The 23,143-nt window shown below is 35.4% G+C and overlaps 3 protein-coding genes, 1 non-coding gene and 2 pseudogenes across 5 annotated transcripts; 2 read left to right on the plus strand and 4 right to left on the minus strand.

The window, feature by feature from the left end:
* Positions 1-192: 192 nt before the first annotated feature.
* Positions 193-519, minus strand: LOC142504479 (uncharacterized). Its single transcript, XM_075617336.1, has one exon. It carries the CDS (start codon positions 517-519, stop codon positions 193-195), a length of 327 nt encoding a protein of 108 aa, XP_075473451.1.
* Positions 520-1,918: 1,399 nt separating this feature from the next.
* Positions 1,919-4,574, minus strand: LOC142555876 (iron-sulfur cluster assembly SufBD family protein ABCI8, chloroplastic-like). Its single transcript, XM_075667003.1, has 2 exons — positions 3,102-4,574; positions 1,919-2,351 (listed from the first exon to the last, which is right to left on the minus strand). The coding sequence occupies exons 1-2, from the start codon at positions 4,482-4,484 to the stop codon at positions 2,133-2,135; spliced, it is 1,602 nt and encodes a 533-aa protein (XP_075523118.1). The 5' UTR covers positions 4,485-4,574; the 3' UTR covers positions 1,919-2,132.
* A 781-nt stretch (positions 4,575-5,355) lies between these two features.
* Positions 5,356-10,176, minus strand: LOC142555877 (polyadenylate-binding protein RBP45-like). Of its 2 annotated transcripts, none has more exons than XM_075667005.1 (7): positions 9,736-10,176; positions 8,404-8,869; positions 6,759-6,814; positions 6,540-6,670; positions 6,348-6,444; positions 6,146-6,263; positions 5,356-5,728 (listed from the first exon to the last, which is right to left on the minus strand). In XM_075667005.1, the coding sequence occupies exons 1-7, from the start codon at positions 10,057-10,059 to the stop codon at positions 5,715-5,717; spliced, it is 1,206 nt and encodes a 401-aa protein (XP_075523120.1). In that variant the 5' UTR covers positions 10,060-10,176; the 3' UTR covers positions 5,356-5,714. The 2 variants fall into 2 exon arrangements, with proteins under 2 accessions (XP_075523120.1, XP_075523119.1); XM_075667004.1 differs by having other exon boundaries at positions 6,108-6,263.
* A 2,011-nt stretch (positions 10,177-12,187) lies between these two features.
* Positions 12,188-17,279, minus strand: LOC142555878 (tobamovirus multiplication protein 1-like; annotated as a pseudogene).
* A 377-nt stretch (positions 17,280-17,656) lies between these two features.
* LOC142555879 (pentatricopeptide repeat-containing protein At1g11630, mitochondrial-like) lies at positions 17,657-19,281 on the plus strand (annotated as a pseudogene).
* TRNAW-CCA (transfer RNA tryptophan (anticodon CCA)) lies at positions 17,658-17,729 on the plus strand. Its single transcript has one exon. It is a non-coding gene; the product is annotated as a tRNA-Trp (tRNA).
* Positions 19,282-23,143: the final 3,862 nt, after the last annotated feature.

Below are 23,143 nucleotides of genomic sequence, written 5' to 3' on the forward strand. Positions count from 1 at the left end.
ATGTGAAATGAGAAGCGTAAGCAGAAACGAACCTGTCACTGCCTAAAATGGGATCCAACAGACCATAGCTTACTCAAAGTATATGAACTGAACTGCCAAACAGGCAAACACCCCCCTTTTGTCCGACGTAGAGAACAAGAACAAGAAAGAAAAGTTCTTAATTAAAAGACGATCGAAAGAACATGTTAAAACTCAATGCATTGGAGGGATCATAGAACCAACTGTTGTGCCTCGTTTGCCACGCAGCAATTGCTTCCAAGATTTCAACGCAAAGTTAACCTGCTTGCAGAGTTCAGTTTTAGCAGAGAAAACCGTGGAAACGAACCCCCATTTCATCTTCTTCAGCCTCGTGCCAATCTTGATTTTCAGTCGAACTATTCTAATCCCGAGCCATGATCTCCTCGTATCTGCTTTCTTCAAGGCCTTGTAGATCAAGAACTGCGCCAGCCTGTGCTGTGTTTCTTCGGGATCTTCGTGTGTAATCCTTGAGTAAGAATATGGCCTCTTCGAAATATCCATTTTAACTCGCAGATGGGAAGATCAGAAGTGAGAAAAGGGTGTCTTTTTATATTATCTAGATTTTTTACTTGGATGCAGCTTTTATAGCATTACGTGGTGCTTATTTCTAGTTGTATAATTTTAATTTAATCTTTCTAATATATTATAATTTGAATTTAAGTGTAGAGTTAGAATGTGTATAATTTGATTCATTTGGTATGTCATTCACTAAATCGATACTCGAATATTATAATTCAAGCAACATTGAAGTGGGGGTTAGACCACAAATTTAAATCAAACCCCCAATTAAGACAAAAGTTTACTAATATTGCATAATTGTTCGTTGAACACATCATATATATCAACGAAGTGGGTTTTTGTTTTTGTTGTATATAACCAAAAAATTTGACAATGACAAATAATGTTCTAATATGAGATTCGAGTTCGAAACTCGTGTAAGAAAGTAGAGTATGTGTCTTGTGAGACGGTCTTACGAATCTTAATCTGTGAGACGGTTCAATCCTACTGATATTCACAATAAAAAGTAATACTCTTAGCATAAAAAGTAATATTTTTTCATGGATGACCCAAATAAGATATATGTCTCACAAAATACGACCCGACACGAGTTTTTGTCAAGAAAGTATAGACATAAAAAAGAAGAAGAAAAGAAATATAATTTTAAACACTTTCAGTTGGGATGTTTGTTAGTCCTACTGAAGCTCGATTGGTCCGTCGTATGTTGTATGAATCGATTATGATTGTTCTCTCTATTTTTAAATAAATTTGAATATTTTGGGCCCTTGGCAGCCTGCAGAGTATTGTGACCCTGGTGGAAGACATTGTACTGGAACTAGAAATACGCACTTGAAACCGGTGTTTCATTGATTTTAGTTAAAAGATTGAAATGAAAAGTCATTCATTGGCCTGCAATAAAATATTCTTTATTCTGAGTTATATCATACATAATGTGACCGAGTGGTGTTGTGGAATGCGAAAGCCGGCGTATATATGCTTCCACAGTTGGACTTTCATTTGTTTTGTTTTGTTTTTTGGAGGAGCCGGCTCTGTGCTTTTGGAGTTTTGACTCCTGATATTGCTATATATATAGAGAGAGAGATGTTTTAAAAAATATTTTAATCTATAATAATTTTCATTTAAAGAAAACATGAGCCATCATACTTAATAGTGCATATTATTTCTTGAAACAGAGTAGTTTTACGCTATATTGCTCTTCATCATGATGATTTTATTTTGTAGTGTAATGTGTTTAAATTGGAAGTCTTGAAATTAGCGTTCTAAAACGACTGATTAAGAAGTCTCGAGCCTCGCCAATATGGGCAAGCTTTTTTAGTTAGCTCTTGCTGAGTGGACATCGAAAGACTGACAGGAGTAACAGCAACCCTGAAAACAAACGCCATTGACAGGAACTTGCGATTTTATCCACCAAAACTCCTTTGAGGCATCTTCATTTTTACAAGGCAGAAACAAGTAATACACGATGCATTTACAGTAGGCTCTTTGGAAATGGACTCAGGCTGGACACAATTTTACAGGTCAAAACTAAGAATCTAAAAGATCTAGTAGTTTAAGCAGGCAGCGTATGAGTGTTGTTTCTTTACTGTTATCGCAGCTTAACCAACTGATCCTTCCAGCTTCAAGCTCATGAGCTGGTTCACCTCGGCGCCAAATTCATCTGGAAGTTCATTGAAGACATCCCGGCAGAACCCAGAGATCATGGAAGCCATTGCTTTCTCGTAATCAATACCTCTTTGTTGGAAGTAAAATAACTGGTCATCACCAATCTTTGAGGTGGTGGCTTCATGTTCCACATGAGCTGAGGGGTTTTTTATCTGTTAAGAGAACAAGTTGAGTTTATAGAGAACCCTCGAGTCTAAAAAGTTTTTATGCTACAAATATTGGTTTCAGCTTCTAAGTTTGAGGGGTAATAGCTAATTATACCATCAAACTTTTGGAACTCACATAAACGAGCACCAAACCTACAATATCATCAAAGACCAAGAATATATGAATGAATTCAATTTCTTCTCTAGATCTGTAAACCTAAGACAACTAAAATCCAAAAAGCTTGGAGCTGTATCTTGCTGGTTGTCACCAGGACTATGGCCCCCTCAACAAATGAGATGTTGCTATTACTATTATCACCTCACCAGACTAATATGAGCATCAGGTAAAATTTCAAATTAAAATATCAAAGATATACCAGGTGAGTCCCTCAAACCAGCTTATACTAAACAAACCGCAAAGGAAAAAAACAAAGAAATTATGTAGGAACTTACAACTTTGGATTTTAATTTCGACCACTCCAGAAATTCTGTAGGAACTTATAATTTTTAAATTTTAATTTCGACCACATCGCTCCAGCATCAAAATGAAACGGAAACAACTAACCCGGATCATGAAAAACAGAAAAAGAAACCAACTGAAAAAGACAGGAGGCAAGGGTCCAATCAATACGTGTCAATCTTATTAACATAAAACCAATGAGATCAGCTTGATGAATCACAGATCAAAACAACAAAACCATACAAAAAGAACGTAACATCTAGATTAAAAAAATGGACAGAATTTCAAATAAATACCTGAATATATGGATAAGTATTGGCAGCTGCATTATTTCCAATAAGCATAGAGTCACATTGAGATGAATTCCGAGTATTGTCTGCATTGGACAATACTTGGACTAGACCTCTGTAACAATTCCTTGAATGCCCAGCAGAAATTCCTTTCGAAATAATTCTACTTTTGGTATTCTTCCCTTTATGTATCATCTTTGTCCCCGTATCAGCCTGCTGATAGTTATTGGTCAATGCCACAGAATAAAATTCACCAACAGATTCATCACCCTCTAAAACAACACTAGGGTACTTCCAAGTAATAGCGGAACCCGTCTCAACTTGTGTCCACGATATCCTTGATCGAGCTCCGGCACACAAACCTCTCTTGGTCACAAAATTAAAGATCCCTCCTCTCCCCTGATCATCGCCGGCATACCAATTCTGAACCGTTGAATACTTGATCTCGGCACCGGTGTGGCAATACAATTCCACCACTGCTGCATGTAACTGATTTGTATCATATGAAGGAGCAGTGCACCCCTCTAAGTACTCCACTGAACTTCCTTCATCTGCGACTATCAAGGTCCTCTCAAACTGCCCAGTTTCCATTGCATTTATCCTAAAATATGTCGAGATTTGCATAGGACACTTAGTGTTCTTAGGTATGTAAACAAACGAACCATCACTAAACACAGCTGAATTCAAAGCTGCATAAAAGTTATCATCTGCAGGGACAACTCTCCCCAAGTACTTTCTAACCAAATCTGGATACTCTCTGACAGCTTCAGAAATGGAGCAAAAGATCACACCAGCCTTCTCTAAAGTCTTCCTATGTGTAGTGGCAATAGAAACACTGTCAAGAACGGCATCCACCGCCACATTAGCCAATCTATTCCTTTCATTCAAAGGAATCCCGAGCTTATCAAAATATCTAACAAGCTCAGGGTCAGCCTCGTCAAGACTATTCAAAGTTGGCTTCTTTTTTGGCTCAGAATAATAACAAGTACTTTGAAAATCAATTCTAGGGTACTGATTATCAGACCATTTAGGCTCTTTCATATTGCAAAATTTCTCATAAGATTTCAATCTAAACTTCAACATCCAATCAGGCTCATCCTTTCTCGAAGAAATTAACCTAACAGTTTCCTCAGAGAGCCCCTTGGGGATGGAAAATGAATCAATCTCCTGCGTGAAACCCCATTTATAGTCTCTTTTCAAGAAATTGTGAAGTGGGTCATCTGTAGTCCATACATAGCTGACGTCAGCCCTAATCTTGAGAAAACCTCTTGAATTGCGCTTTCTGACGCTGGGGGATTTGAGGGTGGGGCGAAATAGAGCCCCTTTGGAGAGTTCCGATATGGCTTGTGTAGAGATGGGTGAAATTCCGTTGGAGAGAAGAGCAGCCATTCGGCGGGTTTGTGGCGGGCTCAGATGGAAATCGTTGGTTATGCTTTTAGGCCGCCAAAAACGGATAAGATATTTCGTCTGACGACCACGTGCCTTACATCAAACTAATTTTGGATTTATTATATTGTTTCAATGTTTGTCATACATATTTTTTATCGAAACAGATTCCTTCATTAACTCATAATTAATTAACACGTGTATCAAATTATAGTTGATTTTTTAACTATATTATTGTAATGTGACCGACAATGTTACGAGAAATGTCCAATTAATTTTCCCCCCGTAATGTAGTCGAATTTTCAGTATCAAAGCTATAAATTTATTTATCGAATAAATGTAAAATATGAAAACTTTTCAATTCAAAATAAGAAAACCTTAAAAAATAATTTATAAAATTCAACATCAGTATAACCTTTCACTGGTACTACTATGCTTATTATGACAAATAAGATGTATTTTTACCCCCATTTCGATGATTTATCATGACAATTGAGCTGGTATTACATTGATAAGTTAAGCTTGAATTGTTTTACCACAGAACAAATTTCTTAAATATTTTTTCTAGAATGAAAATATATAAAATTTAAAAAAAAAAGAAAAAGAAAAAGAAGAACAATCGCTAATAGGGGCGTCTAGAAGATGAAACTAATTACGAAGATAACGATCTTATTAATTTGACTCCGCGCATTTTTGGGCCAGGTGTGTCAACCTACGCCTCGCTAATCCACGCAGACCTACATGGTCGAAAGAACATGCTATATGTGCAAAAATTGTGTCGTTAGTTTAACTTTGGCAAGCATAAGAAGCATATTAAACAACAATACGGCCGGTACATCCCAATTCAAGATTTGTCAATCACCTACATTTTGGCTTCACTGAAGAATTGGCTCAATTTAACCATAGAAATAGAGGTTACCAAAATACCGTTTCAACTACAATAAGATAGCAAAGATGGAATTCAGAATCACATCGAAACAATGGCAAGGACAAAGGACCAAACAAATATAAGAACATCGAAACAAGAGACAATCTCTTTTCTCAGTTTCTAATGACAATGAAAGACTTCAACAACGCGTCATAAATATAGTTCAAAACAGAAGCACAGGAGGAACTAAAACGCCTATGAACGTAACAATAGTTTAAAGACCCTGCAACAGCATCATTTCACTGAAAGAGTAAACAGCTCCATCTTAATATCAGCAGCCTCGTTAAGGAGCTCTCCGTTCCCGTTCAATGCCTGTAGTCTGTAGATAATGAAAAACTATGGTTTGATTATGTTACAACAAGATACACTTCCAAACCATGAAAAACAACAGAGGCAGTACATAGCTTTCAATTTAGTTCAAAGGACATTGGGTTTCATTTTGGCCTAAAACCAGTCTTGATGCCATGAGTAAATAAAGTTTACTCTAAACAAGCAAGTATAAAAACTGATTGGAGAAAAATTTGGGGACACAAGCAAAAATGTTATGCAACTGATGATGCACACTAAACAAGAAAATACAAGAAAAATTAACTGCATTGCAAAATGCAAGATTGATTTAAAATATCACAATTGAAAAACAGAACAGAAAGTGGGGACAAAAATGATTCCATTTAGTTATAGAACTCATCCGCATATACCTACTACTGCTGCTGTTGGGTAGGGGCTGTATAGTTACCATATCCAGGGTAGCCTGAATAGTACATATTTGTATCCTGCGGAGCTGGAGCGTATCCATAGGTTTCGTATCCAGGGGTATATCCATAATATCCACCATTCAACTGGTTGGCATCAACCTGACGATGGAAGATTAAAATAGATGAATACCATGAATAAGCAAGGACTGAAAATTGAAAAGTTACATAATGGGTGAAGTTAACCTGTTTGTTTGAAGGACTGCGGCCCCATGAGAGTCGAATGGTCTGTCCTCCCAGCTGTGTTCCACTAAGAATCCGTATAGCTTCTTCAGCACAGCTTCTAAATATATCAATATAAGATTAAAAAAAAATCTTGATGTCATATTTCTAGATATAAATCAAAGGGAGAAAAAACTGCATGTACAATCCATTTACCTATCAGCAAATTGAACAAACCCACATCGTTTGCCTACAGGAATTTTTACATGAATTAATTGTCCATATTGTCCAAAAACCTGCCTCAAGTGGTCATCTGTGACATTAGGATCCAAATTCCCAACAAAGATCTGATGTGGAAAAACAAAACTTAAACCGTGAACAAATGTTTTTCTAAAAATCTATCATGTATGAATAGTTGTCAATAAATTTACTGACAGTAGTGTTAGTAGGATCATCCTCACTAGCCGTTCCTTGTGAAGCCTGATATGAGGCTGTAATCATGAGAGAATGTAGGTGAGGGAAAGCCACAGGAAGGGGAACGGTAGAGAAGTAAAAAAATTTGATGTTAGATTTCAGCTTTTAAGAAAAAGCCGCAGGTCACCAATGGACGTTGCATGCACTATCATGATTCAAAACCTTGGATACAAACTAATATAAAACCATAGGCACTTCAGAATATTGTCAGCACAAACTAGAAAAACAAGCAGAGAATTTCAAATAGAATGTTAACAATACGAGGGATAAATGACAAATAGAAGGTTAAAAAAATGTTACCAAACATGAAAAAAATAAAAACACCATGTTACAAGGGAAACAATCATTGACAAGCCAGGAATTGGTCATTCAGTCAACTTACCAAGCACAAGTGCCGAAGACTATCGTGCGACAATATGACAAACAATGGCAAAATAAGAGAACCCAGTCACTTTCAGGATTGCAATTAGATTTTCCATTTCAATATCATGACCCAGAACCATGATTTGCAACGTCTTACACATTACACATCTTTAACAGGAAAATTTCCAGATTGGTACAGTAGTTGTGCATCACATGCAAACAAACCACAGTCAAACCTTGCTAGAATTTGCAAGCAAACCAGCACGATGTCAAAATAAGAAATAGTATCTCAAAACTGTTTTTTAACTAAATTTACCTATAAACGATTTGATTCACACAGGAATATATTAACCACCCTCCAAATGTTTGAAGACTCAAAAGGAGAAACACCGAACAGTACACGATAACTAAACCAAATAGAGAACCACTTACTGAATTGTAAGCATTGGGTACACAGAGATCTAAAAAACTCCATGACGTAAGCAAATTCACTGACCTTCAATCATTTGCCCACTCTTCATGGTCAGCCTTTTCTAAGAGAAGTAACTCCAGCCTCAATTCAATAAGGAATAAAGGTGGGAACAAAAAAAATCTAATAGTTACTAATAATTACTATTGGCACGAAGGAAAGTGGTACATGGATATCTTGAGTTATTGTAGCAGCTGATTTTAAAAATTGAAAAATTGAAGGGCTTCAAGTGTTAGGAGTAACTTGACTTGTCTGAGAGCTTGGATAATAAAAGGACTGACGGGAAATAAATTAAAAACGCGGTATAATTGAAACCTTATAAAGCCAAAGTAAGTGAACATTATAATAAAACTGACCTACATAAAACCAGGCACTAAAAAGGTTATCATTTCAGCTGATATTGTCTCCAGGCCCCTATATGATAGAGCCTCCTGACACCCTGCTTTGAGACAATGGGAGTTTTTCATAAGTTTATGCAAGTTTTTAGCATTTTTGAACCTAAAATTTTGAAAGTACTGGAAGGAAATGACATTATCCGCGCTTATCTTCAAGAATTCAAACTCAAAGAAAGCAACTTAAAGCACTGCTCAACAAAGACACATCATTATTGGAGAATTCCAAAACTAAAATGCCACCAATTCATTGAAACTGCCAAAATTCAGAGATCAAATCAAATGAAAGAGACAATTAATATCAAACTTAAAAATTTCAAGTGAATCCAATGATCCAGTAGCCAACCCAAACTAAAGTCAATGATAGAAACATGGTGCACACCTTTAGTCTGGACACCCACTTTTTGTTTGTTGGCAGCTGGACCAATTCGCATGGGTCTTGTGGAACAAAACCTTCCATTCATTTCAGTCATAGCATGAATTTGTTCACTTTCATCATTAAATCTCACAAATCCGTAACCCTTTGTGCGTCCTGTAGTCCTATCTGTGACAATCTTTGCACCCTTAACTGAAGGATAATTGGCCCTAAAAGTTTCTTGAAGCATGAAATCAGTAACATCAGCCGCCAAGTCTCCAACAAAAATGGTATATTCAGGAGAATCATCATGCTTTTCACCCGCACCCATAGAGGCCCAGTTCAGCCTAAATGTTTGCTCAACATTTGGGATTAGGGTTCCATTATACATCTGAAGGTTTCTCTCTGCAGCAGAGTGACTAACAAATTCAATAAAGCCATAACCTTCTGATTGTCCAGTTTGCTTGTTACGAATGACTTTGACAGAGGCTACCTAAAGGATGAAAGTATACACGAGGTTCACATAAAATGAACAAAATAAAAAGGAACATAAAGTTTAACCAGCCTCACAAACACAATCATAATGATACGTTGAGAAATCACTACTTGTTCGTAGTTGTCAAAAGCCCAAGGCGCATTAAAGCGCTCAAGTGCCCTTGGGCTTTAAGTGCAAAGAGTAAAGCGAAGTGCACACTTTCCTTCTGTAAAACACAATAAACAAAATATTCTAAAAAATAAAAGAAATTCAACTTATTGAAAAATATATGAAACATAAGATATCAAATATAGAAATCATCATAATCTTCATCTTTTAAATATCAAATATTAAAATGCGAGAGCAAAGGACGAGGTGACACAAGGGCAGAGGCGATGGGGGAAGGCAATGCGTTGTTGGGGTTTTCTGTGCTCTTTTTAATGGTAAAAATAAACAGAAGACAAATTGCACTTTGAAAGGCAATTTCACCAGTCAGATTTTTTAAAAAACAAAAAAACTCTGTTTTTCTCCACAGTTCGGAGCGCACAGAAGTGAAAAAACTTTGCATTCAACCACGCAATACTAACATAAGTATACTTTAACCACAGAACAATTAAAAGATATATAAAATTCAAACAGAAACTTCATTACATAATGCAGCTGATGCATCCTAAACTTAAATTTTTCTCACTAGATAAATTTTCAGACATTCATTACCCAGAGCATAAATCGAGCATGCCCCACAGCACACAAGATAAGAAAAAATACCTAATCTTCTTCGAAAATATCTTACAAATGCACAAATTTTGATGTTTACAATTAACGAGTGAATTTATAAACAAAAGATTCTTACACGAGTGTTTTGTGTGGAAAAGGGGATATACCTCGCCAGTGGATGCGAAACAACTGTATATGAACTGTTCATCCATCCAGTACTGCAGATCTCCAATCCAGAGGCTACGTATTCCATCGTCGGCTATAGGTTGAGCAGCTGGCGCAGTGGCGTATTGCTGTGGGATTTGAGGAGGCACGGTGGCCTGTGGAGGCTGCTGTTGATAGTAGTATGCCGAGGCAGGTGGCTGTTGGGGCGGGGGAACCTGGTACTGTGGTTGTTGAGGCGGTTGAGTCATCCACGGCTGTGGTGGCTGCTGCTGATATTGTGGTGGAACCATGGACGGCGGGACCATTGTGTTTCCCGGCTGCATCATCGTTGCAGACGTGTGTGTTTGAGAGAAAAGAGGATGGCTCGCGAAACCCTAATTGGATCTGCGGATAAGGGGACCGGTGGGGAGAGAACCCTAGTAGAATGTCGAGGCTTCTTAGCAATTCCTCGACCACAGACACGTATATATATTTACCAACATTTATTTATTTATTTTATTGTATATTTACATCATCACTGACATAAATATTCTACTTCAAAATTTATTTTTTTTATTTATTAAATAAGTTCCCAAAAAAATTAATAATGACACCTCTTTTTTAAAAGTTTATAACTTTATTAAAAAAAATTGATTTTCTTCTTCCATTTAAATTTTTTGACCACACCTTTTATGTTATTTCAAAAGAATATAAAAATCGAGGTTATTTTTAAAAATATATATATTTGAGAACATTGTTATAACTTAAATTGAATACACATATTTTGTTCAACGTGTAAAAATTTATGTTACTAGATGTGAGTAGTTTTCAACTTATTTTTATGACAAATCCGAGCTTTTGATTTCTCAAGTCATGCATATCATAGAAGAAATATTGTAAACAACTTGAAGTTTTGTGGACGTAGATATAATATTTTTATTCTTGATAAATATGGTAAACTTGATAGTTTGTCGTATACTTTTCATTATATATGTTATGTTCTGATATCCAATTTCGATTATGTTAATCAAAGGGTACATGTTTCGGTGCAAATTATATTTTTTTCTTTAATAGATACGTACTTTTTAATCAACACAAATAAGATAAATTATTAAAACATCATGCTATGCAATCACAGAAGGGCTATGCAAAGCTGTCATGCTTCTTCCTTTCTTTTTCTCCAAAATTGGTAAAACCATCGCCATTGATTTGTATTTGATATCTGCCCTCATCATAGTTTGAACAAATTAATCCCACTCCACGAGACAAATTTAATTCACAAGCTAAATGTCCAGTGACTAGAATGATGTAGGAAAATGGGGTTACCAACATGACAATTACAAGTATAATAGCTGAATAGCTCTAATAAATGTTTACAATGCCGCCAATTATATGCGAACCAAAAAGAAATCAATCAAATAACCATTTTGTAGTTGGAAATAGAAGCAAACGTGAGTTTCATTACAACACAAGCAATCCCACGATGAGAACAGAACCTAGACTTTTCCGGGCTCATATTTAATTTCTCAACTCCATTAACTTTCAAAGAACCAGGGCACAAGCATGGGCACATCCCGAGAGAAAACGTCGACTGACAGATCTATATGTGATAGATGGTGCTGAACTATTTTGGGGACTAGCGAATGGGGTGACATGGTGCTGATATTCGTTTTGGGTGTAGCTTTTGCAAGATGTATAAAACCAGAGCTGAAGGAAGAATCTCAACCAGCTGCAATTTAAAGAATTATATGAGTGAGCAATAAGACATAATGCTATGCACATATGAAGTACATTTCTGTTCTATAAGTAAGATGAATATTATTGCATTCAAAGATTTTTCCGTTGATGTTACAGGCGTGTGCCATTTATCTAAATATACATATATACTATACAAGAGCACCTTGGAGAAAAACTTTGATCTTCTTTCGTGAGAAGTATAAAATCCTAACATAAATTTATTAACTACAAATCTATACATCTATGTCATAAGCATGCAAAAACGTATTTGATGTTTTTATTGATCTCCTTGCTGCATGTACGTATCACTATGATAATTGATTAAAATTGCACCTTGAGGTTTGAATTGATCTCTTTGGTATATCGCCAATCAAATTGGTTAAATACTCAAATGACCTTTTTCATATTTAGTTGAAACTAGAAGTTAATTTTTTAATAAAATAATTGCTCAAACTTACTAAAACAACATAAATATTATTGAAAATTTGTTCCAACCTGATATACTCGATAAGAGTAGTAACATAGATAATAATTTAGGTAAATTAATTTGTAGCACACATGTAAGCAAACTAGTATAAATGAAGCTAGATATTGAATAGCGATTAAACAAAGATTTGTCAAGCTTAAAGAATACCGTGTAATAGATTAAATTCAGAACATGATGGTCCAACACATCAAGTGATGCATCTGAATCCAAAGCTGGCAGCACAACCTGTGGTAAAGGAAGATTTTTATGGAATAAAGAACTCGAGTAAAGCAGTTATGCCAGAACGAAAAAATTCAGATACAGAAGCGAAGTCAGCGACTGGGAGTAACATCCAGATAGATAACTTGATAATTTCAACATGAACTTTAAGATCCATTGAATTTCTTATTTTCGTGCCTGTTTCCCCCAAATATTGCTAAATAGCCTAGCAACTTTAAACACAAAACACTGAAACCTAAGCAGAATTTCCTCCCATTTCCATGCAATTTAGATCCAAAGGAAATTGAATTCCAATCCATAACCCAGCTTACCTGATGATATTGTAATTTTATTACACTGTATACTCTTCAAACTTCCAGAGCTCCATCAAAGGGCCGAAACATACAAGTAAACAACAATGATAATTACAGTCGAGTATAAGTTTATTATAGCATGGCAAAAGCAGCATTAATTCTCTACTGATATCATCAATCTAGGCAAAGGCAGCACGATTCAAGATAAATCTTACCACGAGCACCTTATAGGAAAACAAGTGAAACATATAGCTGTCACCGATCCAACCTGTAACATTGAACTCTGGTCAGCTAACATAAAGGAAAAAAAAGCAAATCAACAGTAAGCAACACAATTCAATAATCCCTATAGTCAGAATATTTATGTGATAATCTAGGTTATGAAAGCAAAAACCTGATAATAATTGATTTAGCTGAACATTAGAAAATGTAACTTTTAATGATAAAATTAACATACTAAATCATGCTATATGCACTTTTTATCCCAGATAATACGTGATAAAATGGCACAGACCTCATGAAGCTTCTTTCTCCTCCCATTGGATTCAATGGGAAAGCACATCAGCATGAAAAATAACATGCGAGATGGAATAGACAAATTCGAGAAAACTCTAGCCAAAGGAATCCAGACTTGAGAATTGAAGGAATCAACCAGAAGAAATTGATACTGCTTTATCAACAAGTACAAAAACGAGATACTCAGAACTAACCGTCCTCCGTATAGCAGAAACCCTAATGCAGCAATGAATGATATCACTGCAGATATAAGCAGAGGTGAGAATAACAATACGTATAACATCTCTATATCGCAGGTAAACCAAGCAAGCCAAAGTTCAATTTTTTTTCCATCAACATCATTTGAAATGTAAAAAACAAAGAAGTGTGGTGAGACTGACCGGCAATAAATAATTTTCCAACAAATTCCACAACACTGTTGTCATCGATCTAGATGTACATCCAGATGCAGACCTGATGTCAAGACATCTTTTTAGCATTTAAACGCTCAAATGAAGATATATTCCATAAAAATTCTGAAACATTCTAACCTTTTAAAAGTTCTTATAACAGCAAAAGAAGAAAAAATTTGGAGCATAGTTAAATGTCAATCTAATACAGCAAGTGTTGAAATTTAAAAAATGTCAAAGACCTTGATGATGATATAAAAAAAGTTGTCTAGAAATGGATTTTATTTTATCAGAAATAAAATTGAAGAAATGAATTCACTACAAGATGAGATAATTGATGCAGTACATATGGATGTAGAAAAAATTAAAAGTAAAATCTTGCTTGAAATTATTTGAATCTAGTCACCAGTCACTTGTTTTTCTCGTTCTGCAGTTTTTTGAATCATGTTACAATAGTCCTCATACACGCTAATACCTTCTTCTACTTAAATTGGCATGTTATGCATATATGTGTGGGAGAGTAGGGCAATTTCATATTTTACATTACAATACGAATTAATCAGATCTTTATTCATTCAACTGTATCCTTAATTTGAAGAACTGACAGAATTGATAGATTTAGAATAAGTTCACAACTAGGATTATGAAGAGTCTCTCTGTATTGCCAAAGTTGTTCAAAAATAAGCTTATTCGTTAGTTTGCCTTCATGATTTTTTTATGGATAAAATAAAGAGCTACTGTTTTCTCCTCGAAAATAATTTATGCATCTTCTTCCCTGGGGCGCCTAATACCTCTCAGAATGATCAGAAGTTTATCTGCTGCACCTCTCCAATGGCTATCTTGTCAGTTTTTCTATTCAATTCTCATGCAATCAACAGATAAAGGGTGAACAAAGTTATTATAAAACTTATTAGCTCATCATCCCCGTGAGAACAAATTTCAACAAAGAGAATGTAGTTAATTTAGTCAGACAGCATGCATCTTAAGGCAGAAAATGAGGAAAAAGGGAAAGGAATATTAGAATTCAGCCTCCAATAATGCTATGTCGGGTCAGAACAACCGAAACTACTGCCATCAAAAGTTTGCCTCAAAAAAATAAAGAAAGCGAGAGAAAGATGGAAAAGAAAAGGAAAGACACAGAAGAAAGATTTTAAGAAATTCATTGCAATCTGCGTCGCTTAAAGGAATGGAAAGAGGAAATAAATTCCAAGTTATAGATAGCTAGCTTTGCATGTGGAAAAAATGCTAATATATGAAACAATTAAGGAAGCAGTACAAATCATGCAGCAGATCCAAATTTTCCTCCATAATTTGCTTTGTTTTAATATAGAGGTAGGATTTTGCACAAGCCCCATACCATTTTATGGGCATTCTATAGAAACACACGCATGATAGAATACTGGATGAGAACTTTCATGATCATAACAATCACATAAATCAAAACAAATACACACACAACTAAAACCCAAGAGCTGGTAGTGATGCGCAAGATTTGTCCCACATAAGTATGTGAAACTCACCTGTATAAAGTAAATTGCGCTGTTACTTCAAATATAGAAAACTCTCAGTTAATCTTTTGCAAACTTTTAGCCTGACAAAGAACAACGGTTGAATTTTTTTTTAATCAATTCTTCATGTAAAATCAAGCAAGAAATCTTTGACACACCAATCAAGACATGAAAAGTTATTCCATCTAATTATTGTGTTCATAAGCATTAACATTCTGGTCATGCAGTCTATCTCCTTTTTATTACCAGATGATATATCTCTGCCCAAAAAAGGACAAAAAGAGTATATGTGGAGAAGCACAGAAGGCCAGGAAGATCCAACAGTGCCAAAGTGAAAGCCTGATAAAAAAAGTACATTTCATTGAATAAGAATCGATCATGACGTGCCCCGTAACTTCATGCCCTAAAAATGCTATAATAATCCACAAAATGTCATAGGTATTAATGTGATGTGCACGATAAAGGGGCATGACACATGCAGCCATTTGAAAAGAACATAGTAATTGAACTAGCTATCTTGGAATCTTTTTCGGGACCAAACAATTTTATAAGGCATTGGTAACACAACATGTATGTAAGATGAAGCTCCCCTCTTCCTCCACAATGCCAACAACAAAAAATGCAATATATTTATCCAGCCACTAAAAAGGTGTCATAAATAATAGTATGACAAAATCGCTTGTTATATGAATGAATACATCAAGAACACCATCCTCGAGGCTGAAAGCAACAACCAATGAGCACTAATAGAAAACATTGGAACTAGTATCTGTATACCATTTATTAATATCTCAAGAATCATAGGAATTCCAACCTCTTGGACTAAAATAATTCAAGCAAATAAAGTTTGAAGAAAATGCGGTAACAATCAATTAAGAAGTACACTTATAGCGGATATGGTGAATCTTACCTTGGGATGCAACAAAAAACCCAGCATGTGAAATCCAAATGAAACAGCAGGGGCTGCAATTTGTAGTTTACAGTTAATCTAATGAAGTATGAAGAAAACAAAATTGAGTAATTTTTATACTACCTCCATTTACAATAAAATTTATGAAGTGGAAAACCTTCTGAGTGGTACAAGTGTCCAACCATACTCAGGCACCCTCCGTTCAATTCTTATTCGTTGAATCTGCACAAAGTTCAAGCACACTCGAGTTGGAATGTTCAAAATAACCCAACAAATAGATTGAGAAAGAATACAATAGTACATAGAAAGAAATAGAATACATACTGAGAAACTAACTGAACACAATAGTTCACAGATTGCAAGGAATCTGAAAATTCAATAAAAAAGATTATAAAATATCAACCTTCACCAATTGCACACGCTCAACTCCAAAAAGATCAAATAATCGATTTCACTCTATATTTCAATAGCTTGAGAGATATGATGACAAAGGTTATAGTTCGAAAAGCATAATAAAATCTAAACATCTACTTAACCAGATAACATAATGCCATCGCCATTCACCAACTGTGCCTACTTCTCTCCGTAATCATCATAGCATGAAGAAGGTAGAATTAGTGAATGACAACACGTAATCACGCTGCCTGACTCGAATTACATACAATAACAAAACAAAATTTACCGCCTCAAATAATCAGCTGAGCTCAGTGGACCCAAACACAGACGTGGTAATGTAACATTGCTTTATTTTTAAAAAAAAAAAATCGAATCTCTAAAAGCAAAGAATCAAAACGGCTCGAAACACCAGCTTTCCGAGCCCCCTAAATTCAGGAAATATCATAGATTCGTTAAAAAAACCTACTAATCCGATAAAGACACGTACAAAATCGATCCATAAACATAAGGATCAAGCCCAATTAGCACAAAGCTCAAATCTTGACAAATCTATTTCAGATAGCACACAACGCTTGCAAGAATGATCCAGTCCAAATCTAAGAGAGAGAACCGAGTGGATAGATTTTATCTCTTGTGGAGGAATATTAGTTACTTACTCTGGTTAAAACAATTCAGCAGAATGGTTCCATTAGTTAGTTAGTCATTAACCACAGTAGTGTATAAATAAAGGGAAGCTTTGATTGTAATTGTAAGACCATTAATATTATTGTTCATTTTTCATAATGCAATTCATTTTCTATTTTTATCTTAATCTTTAATTTCTAACTCATAACAATGTGTACATGTACATACGTCATATGAACTTCTCCCCACAGAAGTACACAATCAAATCGACTCACGAGGGCAATTGATGATAGAAGAGCGTAGGCAGCACAGAGAGCGAAGAAGATGATGCCTTGCCATTTGGTCAATTCCTTGATCTCATGCCACCAATTCGCCGAAAGCCTTCCAGACATGATGTTGATCGCCGTAAAGCTCAGAAGCACTCTGGCCATCTTCCTCTCCCTCTCCCTCTACACGCTAGCGTCAAACTCGATTCGCTCTATTTAAATATCATCTTTTGGATAGTAATAACAATAAAAAGTACCAGATTATTAAATATACTTCGCATATTCAATATCAAATACAATGCTTGGATTTTTTGAAAAAAATGGATTAAAAAAGTCGTCTGTTGGTTCCTATGGTATTTATTTCTCTTAAACCAAATAAATTCAATTTCAATTTTAAAAAGGGATTGATTTCTATATAATGTATTGAAATTAATAATCTCAAAAACGGTTTTTATCATGATAGCTGATGTGGAAGATAGTTGAATATAATAAATTTTCTTACTTTTTAAATTTATTGTGGTTCTTTACAACAAACCAAAATTATTTTACACCCTTATGTACATCTATATATAATATGCATTGTAACCTATATCAACGAAGGGATCCGTGGCGCAATGGTAGCGCGTCTGACTCCAGATCAGAAGGTTGCGTGTTCGATTCACGTCGGGTTCAAATCCCCTAGGCCACCGCCGGATTTTCGACTTTTCCGACGATTTTGTGGGTTTTGCATTAATATTATTTCCATTCTGATTACGTGCAGCGCAACGTCTTCTTCTTCATCCATTTTTTCCCTTTTTTTTTTAAATGGCATTTCTCAGAAAGTTCCGATCGTTGCTGATTCAAGGGCACTTTTCCGACGATTTTGTGGGTTTTGCATTAATATTATTTCCATTCTGATTACGTGCAGCGCAACGTCTTCTTCTTCATCCATTTTTTCCCTTTTTTTTTTAAATGGCATTTCGCAGAAAGTTCCGATCGTTGATGATTCAAGGGCACCGTCAACTATCCACCTCCATCCTGAACCCGGATTCTAAATCCTCGCTTACCAGTAAAGAGAAATCTCGAGCTGCGCTGGCCTTTCTCCGGTTCGAGAAAAACCCAGAACGCATCCTTGAGATATGCCGGGAAGCTGACCTCACACCTGAGTCACCACTAGACCGGATTGCCTACTCCAAGGCAATCTCCAAGCTCAAAGAATCCCATTGTTACGATGGTATTAGGACCTTCATCAGAGAATCTGTGGCGCGATCTGAATCAAGAACTGAGCGATGTATTTCCCGTTTTATCGTTCTTTATGGACAGGCGGGTCTTATCAAAGACGCTATTCAGCTGTTCGCTGAAATGCCTGAGATGGGAATTGTTAGGAATGTGAAGACGCTCAACTCGTTGTTATTTTCTTGCATTTTGGCAGAGGATTATGGAGAAATGAAGAGGTTGTTCGAGGAGTTTCCTAATAAATATGGTTTAGTACCAAATTTGGATACTTACAACACTGTTTTGAAGGGGTTTTGCGATTCAGGGAGCACGAATTTATCACATCGGATATTGGCCGAGATGGAGAAGAAAGGGATAAAGCCTAATGGGAAGACGTTTGCCACTGTTCTTACAGGATTTTATACTGAAGAAAAGTTCCATGATGTCGGGAAGATCATGGAGTTAATGAGAAGTTATGGCATTTCACCAGGGATTGGTATTTACAATGTTAGGATTCAGGGTTTATGTAAGTTGAAGAGGTCCAATGAGGCAAAGGCTTTATTGAATGGGATTTTGTGCAGGGGTATGATGCCGAACTCTGCAACATTTGGCCATTTGATTTATGGGTTTTGCAGGGAAGGCAAATTAGACGTTGCTAAAAATTTGTTCAATGAGATGATTGATATGGATCTGAAGCCAGAAGCTGAATGTTACTTTACACTTATCTATTATTTGTGTCGAGGATTAGATTTTGAGCTTGCCTCGAACATCTGTGAGGAGGCTATGGGAAATGGCTGGGTGCCGAATTTTACGACCATGAAGTCCCTTGTTGATGGATTGGCAAGCATTGGGAAGACTGCTGAGGCGAAGAAATTATTAGACTAGTGAAGAAGAAGTTCTCGAGGAATGCTGATAAATGGAAAGAGATTGAAGAAGGATTGCCTAAGTTAGAGTCCTGAGGTTCGTACGATGCGAGTTTTCATCATCTTATTACTTATACCATATACGTCAATCAGGATAACAATATATAGGTCCATCTGTATGATCGTAGCCCTGAGGAAATATTGTTGCTACTTGCTAGTGTGATATTATTCTTTGCGCATATTTGTCAGAGTTTCACTATATGTTTGGACTTTGAAGCATTCTATGGTTAAATGTTGTGTAGTTTGTTATGTGTATTATTTTACTTCTCCAATTGAAGAACAGCAAATGCTACCAAAAATTTCAATCCTGATCCGCTAGAGGGTGAAGAATGGTTTTGGAGTGTATACCAAAAATCAACTATATGCCAATCCTTGTCAAATTCTATTTAGCTTCGTGCATCGTGCCAAAGAATGCCTATTTCCTGGCTCTATTATATTTTTTTAGCTGTCTCTATTTAAGCTGTTTCTAGGAGCCATATATTTTCCTGAATCTTGTTTATCTCATGTGTTGCTGCTTGGATGGGAGCCAAATGAAACTGGTTCATGAGTGATGCATCCTAGAAATTTAGGAATATCATCTTATGCATTATCTTTATTCTTCCTGCCAGGAGAAGATTGCAGGCAGTGATGCCATGGTAAAAGTGAAATGGGATCTTTTTTTCTTTATTATTTTGTGGTGACCGTAAATTATTTTTACACTTTCAGATTTACCTCCAAAGAAAAAGCCTCTAGATTGGTATGTTAGGATGCAGATTGCTTAAAGGGCAGCACAAGGACTCTAATACTTGCATGGTATTGCGGACTGTGCAATTGTATATGGAGATTTTATTTATTACTTGGTGAAAGATTCAATGCTAAGCCATTTCCATAACTTGTTACCCGATTTGGAAGATCTAGCTGTTTTGGTCAGCTATCATCTCAAAAAACGTAAACCATCAGATCAAGTGTTGCATTTCTTTGCAAAATCAGAAGTAGAAATATCCTCTGCAAGCTCTTGCTGTTGCATCAGCATTCCTGCGAGTGGAAGCCAGAATGCCACCATTGCGGCTTAAATTTGTAGACAGTTGTTTCACATCTGCCACAGCTTGTTCTGGGTAAAGAAAGAAAAGCTTAAAGATGTGTAGACAGTTGTTTCTCATCTGCCACAACTTGTTCTGGGTAAAGAAAGAAAAGGTTAAAGATTTGACAGAACTATGTGCATGCTTTATGCAATCTGGAAAAGAATATTACATTACCAAACACAAATGATCTTCAAAGGTATCTTACTCTCCTATAGTTGTATGTGTGCAAACATATACATATTCCATTAACATACAGCTTACAAATGCAAACCACGCAATTAATTGATTTCAAAAGAAACACATTTAGGCAACGACATTCATACTCAGACTTTGATTACTATGGCATCGTCTTTGAGATTATGATAACTGAATCCAGGAATTCCATTCAGTTCCTGCAAGTCCAAGTCTGCCACTTCCACCATAGAACAAATACCAGGTTGAATCCCACTGCTCCTTCTCTTCTTTTTCCAAGAACCAGTTAAGAACCTGAAACCAGACCAAGAATTGCATTTCCTCGAAGCCGTTTCTTTATTGTTTCTCTCGGATTGTCTGCGGCTCTCAACGCACTCCAATTCCAACCCTTTGAAGTACTCGATCTCCTTTTTCAGAAGTGATCCCATGGTGCCGCATGTGCCAATCGCCAATGGAACCTTTCCTGCCATTTCTTCATGCAATATTCTTGCTGTGCGGCTTGCTTTATGTATCAAAAGAAGGGGTGATTTTATGTCTAACCGTCTCTGCTTATTGATTTGAATACGATACTTTGAATTTGGAGCACCATCTTATTTAACATATTAATCATACGCATAGTGTAGCAATTATGAAGCAAGATGGTACCCTTACTTGTCTCGAAACTGTGAAAGTCGTGTAAAGTAAGTTATTAAAATATTATAATAACGAATTTAGTTTTCAAGTGTTGATTATATCCAAACTCAAATCGATATGCTGTAATAATTTTCAATTGTTTAATTAAAGTGAAGAGCATGAGGTCTTGCATGATTTCAATTGTTTGACAAGAACCAACTCATCATTCATGTCTCCAAACCAATAGACTTGTAAAGAAACTTTCAAACAACTAAATCATTTCGTCTCGTTTCCTTTTTCTCTCTCTTTTAGCTTTTCTTTTTGTTGTATGAGTTTTTAATATGAAAAACTCTGGGTCATCATGTGCATCAATCTAAATGCACATCTAGTACGATTTTTTTAATATTATTATTGTTGGAGGCAATTGTGAAAAGATAAAGGAAAATGCGTACATAAATGAGAAAGGTATATTTAATATTTTAAAAAAAGAAAAGAAAGAAGAAAGATGGTGATAAGTAATGAATAGAGATAAAGTATATGTTTATAATTTGTAGGATTATTGAAAAGAATAATTGTAAATGTGTAGGTTAGGATGTTTAAATGATGCATGACGCTTATTTAGTTAAAAAAAAAAAGTGTTGGATTTCTTGATATTTATAGCATCATTGAAGCTCCTTTAATTGTTTAGGTTGGGGGCAAGGTAATTAAGAAGTGCTTTATGATAATTTCGTTTTTTTAAAATTTTAGAAATAATTATGAACTGAAATCTCAAAGTCAAAATGTTTGAGTTAAGGCCCTTTAACCACATAATAATGATGTTTAAAGCCGTCTGTTGACCAAATGCAAGCGACATTATTAAGTTCCAAAACAGTATTGGATGTCTCCATCTTTCTTTTCATGAACAAAATAGAGTCTTAATTCTTCCATAGAAGTCACGGGAACATCCTTTCACTTGTATTAGAAATTATTAAATTTAATGATTAAACTTGAACCAAGTTAAGCTTGTTTTATGGACCGGTTCAACCCGGAAACGACTTGTTAAGCCCTTTTTTACCGGATTGAAACGGTTTTTGTAAATAAATAAAAAAACTTTTGAAACTGAATTCGGATCCAAATCAGAACCTGTTCGAATTTTTTTTTTTTTTTTAATAAAAGAATTTAGTCGTTGGGCCAAATTCTTTTTTCAATATGATTTCAATTTGGAGGCCGAATTGTAAATTTTTTATGTACAGTCTTAAATGTGTTATTATTTTTTTAACATTTTCACACAAAAGTCTCATCATTCAAATTCTAGATTTCTTTGCACTCAATCTTATACTTGCTATTATTTTTCAATGCATTTGTTATTTGGTATTATTTATTATTCTAATTCACTAAATTTAATTTCAACGACGTCATGTAATTTGGATTTTGGTGAATATTTTGTTTACATTCCTGAATTTGGTGAAGTCGAACACGGCCACGAGGAGAAGAGGCCGTGGGAACTTCCCAATGAAGGTGATGAGAATTTCGGACATTGTCGTCCACTAAGGAAGCAACACAGTGGCGGACCGAGTAAAACGAAACAAAGTTTGGGATAACTTCGACATTGAAAAAGTATGAATGACTCTTTTGTTATGTGTAGAATTTGGAAAAATAGATATTTCTATAAAACGGGTGGTGGTGTCAGTGCTACCAGAAGTTTGAAAAAATATTTGGTTAAAGTACATAAACTTGACATCGATAATTTATAGGCACTCGACACATAAGCAAGCTAATAACAAATTAATCATTTAATTGCTAAAAAAAGTTTCACAATTACAAAAGAATATTTTTCGAAAAATCATTGTTAAATTTGTTATGAAATGTTGTCAACTATTTTTAATAACTGAACAATAAGGTTTTATTGAATTTACTAGTACTATTCAACATAGTTTTCACAATATTTTAAAGCATATACTTGAGAAATACAAAGAGTTGTTAATTTTGCATCTTTCGAGTATTACTTGTATTAGTTCAATATTCAAATATTGATTCTGAATCAACATTTTCAAAATGCGACAGAATCATTGGCGAACAAAAAACTAATTTAAAGCCGAAAATACTTAGCATGCTAACATGTCTA

This window comes from Primulina tabacum, chromosome 9 (genome assembly GCF_025594145.1).
Source record: "Primulina tabacum isolate GXHZ01 chromosome 9, ASM2559414v2, whole genome shotgun sequence".
Lineage (NCBI taxonomy): Eukaryota > Viridiplantae > Streptophyta > Magnoliopsida > Lamiales > Gesneriaceae > Primulina > Primulina tabacum.

Coding starts and splice junctions, on each gene's coding strand:
- LOC142504479 (XM_075617336.1), bottom strand. CDS start 519: ATGGATATTTCGAAGAGGCCATATTCTTACTCAAGGATTACACACGAA.
- LOC142555876 (XM_075667003.1), bottom strand. CDS start 4,484: ATGGCTGCTCTTCTCTCCAACGGAATTTCACCCATCTCTACACAAGCC. Junction 2,352..3,101: donor ATACTTATCCATATATTCAG/GTATTTATTTGA, acceptor TTCTCTTAACAG/ATAAAAAACCCCTCAGCTCA.
- LOC142555877 (XM_075667004.1), bottom strand. CDS start 10,059: ATGATGCAGCCGGGAAACACAATGGTCCCGCCGTCCATGGTTCCACCA. Junction 6,671..6,758: donor ATGATCCTACTAACACTACT/GTCAGTAAATTT, acceptor TTTCCACATCAG/ATCTTTGTTGGGAATTTGGA. Junction 6,264..6,347: donor GCAGTCCTTCAAACAAACAG/GTTAACTTCACC, acceptor TTCCATCGTCAG/GTTGATGCCAACCAGTTGAA.